This window comes from Synchiropus splendidus, chromosome 15 (assembly GCF_027744825.2).
Source record: "Synchiropus splendidus isolate RoL2022-P1 chromosome 15, RoL_Sspl_1.0, whole genome shotgun sequence".
Classification (NCBI taxonomy): Eukaryota; Metazoa; Chordata; class Actinopteri; order Syngnathiformes; family Callionymidae; genus Synchiropus; species Synchiropus splendidus.
The window spans coordinates 2,980,392-2,988,953 of record NC_071348.1 but is presented as its reverse complement, the minus strand read 5'-3'; the positions used below and the strand labels follow the sequence as shown (position 1 = coordinate 2,988,953).

General features: G+C 47.9%; 1 protein-coding gene across 1 annotated transcript; it reads left to right on the top strand.

Annotated features, from left to right (window-relative positions):
* The first annotated feature begins 80 nt into the window (after positions 1–80).
* rcc1 (regulator of chromosome condensation 1) lies at positions 81–8,015 on the top strand. Its single transcript, XM_053887925.1, has 10 exons — positions 81–168; positions 1,225–1,316; positions 1,385–1,572; positions 1,875–2,054; positions 5,862–5,958; positions 6,018–6,140; positions 6,341–6,481; positions 6,555–6,674; positions 6,749–6,901; positions 7,354–8,015. Exons 2-10 carry the CDS (start codon positions 1,238–1,240, stop codon positions 7,527–7,529), a joined length of 1,257 nt encoding a protein of 418 aa, XP_053743900.1. The 5' UTR covers positions 81–168; positions 1,225–1,237; the 3' UTR covers positions 7,530–8,015.
* Positions 8,016–8,562: the final 547 nt, after the last annotated feature.

The following is an 8,562-nucleotide window of genomic DNA, read 5'->3' as shown; positions in this document are numbered from 1 at the left end:
TCCCCTTTAATAGGTGTGTTTTCCCCACGCTTCATAAATGCGCTGTGCCTTTCAGAGGGCGGGGCTTGACCGCTCAGTGTCGCAGGATTATTACGTATGTAGACCGGGAACGGGTTCGACTGCATGGTTCTCTTTAAGCACGACTGCACAGCCTCTCCTCTGATATCGGTAAGTTTTCAGGGCACCGTATTTCCAGAATTCACTTTAAATGCATTTCCCGCTTCATGGTCTCTTAGTTTTTCATGATAAAGAATGGCAACTGTGTTTATATTTGAAAGTCATGCTAACGCTGCTAGTAGCCATGTAGCAGTGCGACTCGTTTGATGTTGCGCTGTGAGCGCGCATCAAATCTTATTTGGGAATTGTTCGTCGTTTTTACATGTGTATTCTCTTTCCAACACATTTAACGTGCAACGGCGACAGTGTTTCGGCTGAACGCTGCGGTTGTGCCACGTTTCTAACGTTCCGCTTCATAACATTCTGCTTCACACGGAACACTGCGACGCAGTGGCAGGAAACGTCACCTGACTCGTGGTCTGTCCGAGTCCGAGCAAGTGTTTTGCTGTCTAGCTAAGTTAGTTGAGCAGCAGTTGTGCACAGATGCTGGTGGACTCAGCAGCTGCTCAGGCATCTCGAGTCCCCCCACTTCAACATGGTTCCTGGTCTTCCCCGCCTCTCTCTCGGTTTCTGTTCCTGTGCAGCCACGTTTTTCCATCCATCCCAATTTTTGACATGACTTTTCGTCTACTTCTATTTGCCTGTATTTAGGTTTAGCATTTACTTTTAAAGTGAAACATAACTACGTTTCCTCACCTTTTTTAAAGAAAGAATTGTTTCAGTGGGGATTTCAAATTCAAAATATTAGGTATTACAACCGTCAAAATGCTCCATGTATGAAATAGAAACTCCCTTCGTATTTTATGTGTTGTGTCTAACAGAATCCTTTATGAGTCTCAGTTGTAAGTTCACTGTCAGGCACTTCTGTTCATTGCGTTTACTGTGGTGGGTTCTCCATCATGGAGGTTCGGGAATAGAATCAAACCAAGTTACTGACCTTGAACATGCTAATATGGAAATAAGCAGCATTGACTCAAAATAAAAAGGTCAAACAATGGCAAATGGTTGTGTTATATTTAATGTGCATCTTCTGCATTATTTTTCACTATGAAATCTTGTATGGTGTTGTTTGCATTGTTCTCATATGATTCTGCACTTGTTTTACAGAATTGAAACCCACATGCCGCCTAAAAAAATGGCCCCCAAGCGCAAGTCCGAGGCCCTCGTAGAGAATGGCCATGAGGCCAAAAAGTTAAAAGGTGAGGTTCGCGTAAAGCTATGCCAATTCTCCGCCAAGTTCATTGTTAATGTGGTGCTTTGTCTTTAGTTTCTCACAGGAGTCATGGCAAAGTTGCCGGTCAGGTTCTGGTTCTGGGCCAGGGTGACGTCGGGCAGTTGGGTTTAGGCGAGGACATCGTTGAGAGAAAGAAACCTGCACTTGTGTCACTGTCTGAGAAAGTGGTCCAAGTGACGGCGGGAGGAATGCACACCGTTTGTCTCAGTGAAACTGGAAATGTAAGAAAATATTGACATTATCCGATGTTCCTTAAAGAGGCCCCTCCAATTCTCTTGGCTCTATTACTCTAGAGCGACTCCTGCAGCTTGCATAGCATAGCTGCATACATGCAGCAGGATCGTCGAATTTTTCACCTAGTTTCTCAGATCCTTCTCAACAGTGTTATGAGTTATTTATGCAGCAGTGTTGACTTTGGTTTCGAAATGCTTCCGAACAACTAGTGCCTTTCTGTGTTTCAGTGAATGTGGTTTTCTTGCATTCTGTTGTTCTTCGACTCACCAAGAACCGCTTTCCTTTATAGGTTTACACGTTTGGCTGCAATGACGAGGGCGCACTTGGCCGTGACACGACTGAGATGGGGTCCGAAATGTCTCCTGGAAAGGTGGCGCTGGATGGGAAAGTGGTCCAGGTGTCGGCTGGGGACAGCCACACTGCTGCCCTCACAGATGACGGCGCAGTCTACATCTGGGGCTCCTTCAGGGTGAGTCGATGTGTTTGAGTGATGCCAGCTTTTACATCTTGTTTTTGATATGTTCTCATGGAAAACATATGCTGCAATGTTAAAACGATAGTTCCAAGGATGCCATTCCCATTGTTTTAACTTTGACTATATCGGTTGTTGACTTGCAGTGATGAAGTCTGGTGCAAGGTTGAGTTGAATAGCCTGTTTTTGTACCGAACGCTGCGCATGCCTACTGTAGCCGGTCCTAAACTCCAGAGTCTAGAAGGTTAGTTGTGCGTTAGTTTTTTCCACCTGTGCCATCCTGCTTTCATCATGACGACCGATGAAGGAATTGTTGTTCGGGACTTTCATGGCCTGGACATGGAAGGATGCTATGTGTCATTCGGTGAAGTGTATTCCACACAGGGTCTTCCTTCACTCATTAAGCTCCTGGATGCACTGTGACACATCAGGATTGATGCTTCCTTGTGTCGTCACGTCAAATGGACTTGCCTTGTTACCGTGAGTGACCAGGCTGCGACTGACGTCCCAGTAGCAATTCACAGATTGACTCACCAATGACACTCTGTCTTTACGCGTGACGTCATGAAGTGTTGTCTCAATTCTTAGGGACGTCAATCACTTCACTTCTTCTGCTTCTCAAAACCAAGTGCTAGTGTTAGGGTAAGAAATGGGACCCAGCCTTTGATGACGAAGCTATGCAAAACAATTTCCACTCGGGTAGTTTTGGTTTGCCTGATGAGACCAGACCAGTGAGAAAAGAAAAAACGCAGGTATAATTCCTTATAATCCTGCAGAAATAAGCATTCGGTTATTTCGCCTCAGCACAAATGTGTTGTCGGATCACTCGTTGCTTTTTCATTATTAATGCTCGCAAGCACACTGGTAATTACTACTCTGATGCCACCGCGCCGCAGTCCCAGCTGCATTCCTCTGAGAGACACTCTGCCCAACCTTTACTCTGCAATCTTATAAATGCTGTTCATCTCTGCACGTCTGGTTCAGTCACAGTCGCCGAATCGTGCTCGCATCAGTTCCCCCGCGTCTTGTGACCATGACATTTGGCCTGCAAGCAGTTTGAAGATTCACTGCTGCTCCGGAGCCACCAACCAACTAACTGAGTTTTTTTTTTTTTAAGCACCAATAAGATAAGCTTCTGACCTTGCTGCTGACATTCAGATGAGAATAATGAAGCAGGCAGAAAAGCTTTTTATTCTGGCACTGAAATGGAATTGTTTTTTAGTAATTGAGCCGGACGATCACAACAAACCCAGCGTGTAATGCACCTCCCCCGGGTAATGTAATAGCTCAACCCTGGATCAGTTGAGTGCCGAAATTCAACACAATGTTAGTCATGTCCAACCAGTGTCTCCATGGAATTCTCTGAGTCTGGATGGAGCATGTGTTTCAGCAGCCCATGAGTCAGCAATCCTCTTTTCCTCTCACTCACAAGTGCTTGTTTGGACTACAGTCATATACACCGTGCGCATGTTCTACATGTGTATGCCAGAGGCAACAGTGGAGACCACCTGAGGTGCAGAGAGTGACTGGCTGTGAGCTTTACTTCTTCACTGAAATGGGCCGTTTCTTCTCTTCAGCTTGACCGACAGGCCTCTGTGGTGTGGATTGATTTGACTATTCTACGATGTGTGTTCCATTTGCGACCCACGTACAGACCTGATCAAAATCTTAAGACCAGTTAAAAAATTGCGAGAATGTGCATTTTTGCACATTTGGACCTTAATGAGGTTTTAAGTAGAGCTACAATATGCAAAAGCAAGAAGAGGCAGTGAGACAAAAAAAAAAAGAGTTGGAACTTGTAATAAAAAAAAAAAGATTGTTGATTCACCTGATCAAATGTTTAAGACCACAGGATATAAAAGCTCAAATCTGCTCAAAATTCTTGTTTTCTGTCAGGCATTCACACGGTCATGTCCTCCTGATGGTTAAAGCCAAGAAGCTTTCTCTTCCTGAACATGGTCAGATAGTCGAGCTGCATAAGGGAGGCCTCTCGCAGCAAGACGTTCAAGTCATTGCAAGATCCTGAGCATAATGGAACAAAAGTGTTGTAGCTCCACTTAAAACCTCATTAAGATCCAAATGTGCAAAAGTTAAATTCAACCTAACATTTTGATCAACACTGTGTCGGTGATTGTGCCAACAGTCGACAGAAACCTGCTCGGGTGGTTTGTTGGGAACCAAGTGTGTCGCCCTCATTACCGAACCCAGACGCAAATCGTGTTCAAACATGAAGCTGCACGGCTGCGGTGTGGATTCCACCACACCTACAACTGATTCGGCAGAAGACATGAGTCACACACTCCGAGAATCAAAAATATGAGGCCGTAAGTGGGTGAACTTGATGCTCCTCATACTCACAAGTCTGTGCTGAGAGGCAGTCATCCTGAGTTTTGTGACTCTTTTCCAATTTGTTGTTATGGCAGTTGTGGTTGTGTTCACTGAGAAGAGCAGTTTATCTATTTGTTTGTTGGCAATGTCGGGCAGAGGTGGGCAGTTACATTTGTTAAACAGAAAAATATCCAAAATAATGGACTTAAGATGATGAAATGTAATTGAGGATATTAAGAAGGGTCAATATGCCATGAATATAGATATTTCATTTTATATGCATTTAGTTTTAATACAAATGAACCATGGACTAGACGTTTATGATTTTTAAAAAGGCAATTTATTTCAAAATATAAATATTTTCAGTATTCCTTCAATCAATCGGACAAGAAAAACACAAAATTTGGCCACTGAAAATAAGAGAATTTTAGTCTCAAAACAAGAACGTGCTATATTTACTGATGAAGGGGTGGTGTTGACAAAAACACAAAGAAATGCAGAAAAATTGGCACATATTAGTTATAGCTTTAGTCTGACTGTATACGGGCCGTGAAAATACAGGCATCGGGCCATATATGGCCCCGGGCCGCACTTTGCCCAGGTCTGATGTAGGGGCAACATTCTCAAGGTGTTTTTCTGCCTTACTTTAATAGCCCAGTAGCTGCCCACCAGCTGCAAATGGCTGCCGACTCCAGAGCGTTAGTCAGGTTAATGAGGCCTACAAACCTCTTTCCCCAGACACGACTATGATGCCACGCGGCTGCAGCGCTAAGCCAGAAATGTATTGTCTGGCGTTAACATGGGAAGCAGTGCCACCGGCAAGCTGCCCCCTGCTCCCATCTTTCAATAATAACAAGGCGGCGGAGCGGTTTGGTGCGTTTGCTCGCAGAGATTTGTCAGCACGGCTTCTAAAGCTGGCGTCTCTGGCAGCAGGAGAGCTGGCCGGGGCTCTGCAGCGGCAAATGGCTGCTCCGCGTGGACGCGGCTTCTCTTGGTGGCAGACCAGTGTGGCAGCTGAAGCGCCGAGTGTGTTCATGAGGGGGGCAGCAGAGAGGTCTGTCGTGCTCCGCCGTGTTGTCTGTAGGTAGGAATCTGTGAGAGAAGCAGCTCGCCCGCTCCCATTAACAGCTGTGTTATTACGATGATGGAGCAACACCACAGGACAGGACTCGCCCTCGCCTCTCTGGCTGTTTGTTGATTGTGCTAAGTACAGAGTCTCCCTTCTGCTCCATAGGCGAGAGCGAATGTTTAAATTCAACTGTCGGCACCACAACTGCACAAAAGCTCGGCTTGAGCTGACTGTGACTGTGACATATGGCCCTCCATGTAGGACTGGCATGAGTCACCTCCAAGACTGTTGTGAGGTTTAGTCCTGCTGCCAAACATGGCGGAGGGCAGCAGGACTAAACCTGCTTCACTTCCTTTCACTGTGCCAACCTTGCTCTGTAAATAACGATGTTAATCTTTGTCTTCCAGGATAACAACGGCGTGATCGGGCTCCTGGAGCCCATGAAAACCTCTGCTCTGCCTCTGCAACTTAAGGTCTCGGAACCAGTTGTGAAAATTGCCTCAGGTAAGACAGCAATTGTGGTTATAGTAGAGCAACTGTTTGAAGTGTGGGTCTCTCGGCAGGGAACGATCATCTGGTCCTGCTGACGGTGGAGGGAAACCTCTACACGCTGGGCACTGCAGAGCAGGGTCAGCTGGGAAGAGTGCCCGAGCTGTTGTCGGTCCGAGGAGGCAGGAGAGGCCTCGGTGAGTTGCTCTGAAGTAGAGACAGTACTGACCTGTGCCAGAAGGTGGCAGTAGAGGGGGCTTCGCCACTGGAACCTGTTGACATGGAGTTGGAGGAGAGGATGGAGTGAACAATACTGTATTCTGTCCATGTTTGGAATCAACTGCAGTCTGTTTGTGGAGCGGAACGATGACTCCCACCTGTGGTGTCTCGTCTGCAGGCAAGTTGCTGGAGCCACACTTAGTGAAAATCAAGGGCAAAGTTCATTTCGTGGACGCCTTCTGTGGAGCGTACTTCACCTTCGCTGTGACGAAAGAGGGACTCGTGTACGCGTTTGGGCTCTCAAACTACCACCAGCTGGGTATCGTGTTTGTCCTGTTTCACGTGTGTCGCCGCTCCTGCTGCGCCTTCACTGCAGCTTGTTCCCTGTCCAGGCACCAAGAACCCAGAGATCTGTTTCCTGCCAGTCAAGCCCACTTATTTCAAGAACTCCACCACCTCCTGGACGGACTTCTCCGGAGGGCAGCACCACACTGTCTGTCTCAACGATAAAGGTAAGGATCGCCTGTCAAGCATGAAGACGAAGAGTGGAAGGTGACCTTGAGATTTGCCTCCTGCACTCCCTCAGGGCAGGTCTACAGTCTGGGAAGGTCAGAATATGGGCGCCTTGGCCTCGGCAAGGAGGCTGAGGAGAAGCGGGAGCCCACTCTGGTGTCAGGGATCCAAGCAGCTGTCGGGGTCACGTGCGGCGCGTCCGTCAGCTTCGCTGTCACCAAAGAAGGTGAGTGAGCTCATCCATCTGCACCGTGACGCGCGGCTTACCAGGCACGCCTTTCCCCGCCGTCCTCAAAATAAGAAGCTTATTTTAGTGAGCTCTAGCTTTCATCAGATCTCCCTCCATCTGCATCTGCTGTTGGAAGTTTCAGGATCATGTAGTTTCATTCTCATGCTCTTATCGGCCACAGGGGGCAGAGTTTGACACCTAAATATTAGACTAGCACTGGGTTGGGAAATCAGCACCGTTCTTCAGTGTGCCTCGCTGTCCGACCACAAATACAGGCTTACTATTTCACAGAGAATTGAACCCGTCAGACCTGAACAGATCTCTTGTAAGGTGTGGCTCACATTTATGGTCTCTCCTGAGAATGTGTACTGGTGGTACGGAGCTCTTGGATGCCTCCATCCTCCCATCCTGGATGCTCCGTGAGCTGACTGCTGCTGTTCCCGGTCCAGGGTCCGTGTACGCCTGGGGGATGGGCACCAACCTGCAGCTGGGCACCGGAGAGGAGGACGACGAGTGGGTCCCAGTCAAGATGACAGGCAAGCAGCTGGAGAACCGCTCAGTTCTGATGGCGTCCAGCGGAGGGCAGCACACCGTCCTTTTGGTCACAGACAACCAGGAGAGCTGATGTTTCTCTCCTCCCAAATCACGATGGGGGTTGGGGGGGTCTGTCCTGGCGATTGGCTCATCGAGTGCCTCATGGGGCGTGTGTGCGTGCGCAGGTGTGTGTGTTGAAACGGGGTGCTTTTAAAAGAAATCCTTTTTTGCTTAGAACTAAGCTTCCACTATAATCAGCAAGTGTCAAATAAGAGGCTATTTTTTTAAATCATATCGCCGGTTTGGTTTGAAATTGGTGTGTGTGAGTCCCCGGAGCATTTCAGACAGGAGTGTGCGCCCTGATATGTGAGACTACTACTTCTGTTTCCCGCACAACTACTTTCACGGTGGCCTCCGTCTGGCTGCTGTTCCGCTCTGAAAATAAAGATGACATTTTTAAGTTTTACATCCTCTGGTGTCTGTGCCGACCGTGCGCCGTCATGTTCTCTCACCAACAGAAGTCCTCGGGTTTAATACAAACAATGCTTCCATCAAGCAAAGGCCCGGGCTGAAGAGCTGTTTCTGATTTCTGCAAACTGATCGATGTGTCGAGGACTGTCGAGCGGGAAGCATTGATTTCTGCTGTCTGCTTGACTGCAAGTGTTTATAAGATCACTGGTGCCCACAGTTTTGGTCCCAAGGCAACACGCACGGTCATCTCTGAGGAGCGGCTCTGTATGGAGATATGTAGAGATGTGTTCCCTCTGTATCTTCGGGGATAGCACCTGGCAGCTCCGCCAGCTTATTTGGGTCTGACCTTCGAACTTTGCTATGCTGGTCAAATGTGGTGGGTTGCTCTGGTTTTAGTAGGAGAGTCTGAGCAGAAACACCAGTTTTGTTTTGTTTTGGGGGGGGGTGTTCATCTCCATGTGGTGATGTGCTGGGCCCCTGAATGACCCGGGAGGGCCGTAGTTGGCCCCTGGGCCTTGAGTTTGACTCAGGACTGGAAAGTGCAACAGATGATGAGCTGTTCCTCAGTTGACCCCAAACACTGGTTCAAGGCAGCATCATGCATGCTCATGGAACCTGGACCCTGTTGTGGGAGCCTCACCTGGGACCCCAGG

Excerpts from the sequence above, each read along its gene's own strand:
- rcc1 (XM_053887925.1), top strand. The coding sequence starts at position 1,238 with ATGCCGCCTAAAAAAATGGCCCCCAAGCGCAAGTCCGAGGCCCTCGTA. Across the intron at positions 1,573-1,874 it reads GTCTCAGTGAAACTGGAAAT|GTTTACACGTTTGGCTGCAA; the intron begins GTAAGAAAATAT and ends TTTCCTTTATAG. Across the intron at positions 6,675-6,748 it reads TGTCTGTCTCAACGATAAAG|GGCAGGTCTACAGTCTGGGA; the intron begins GTAAGGATCGCC and ends GCACTCCCTCAG.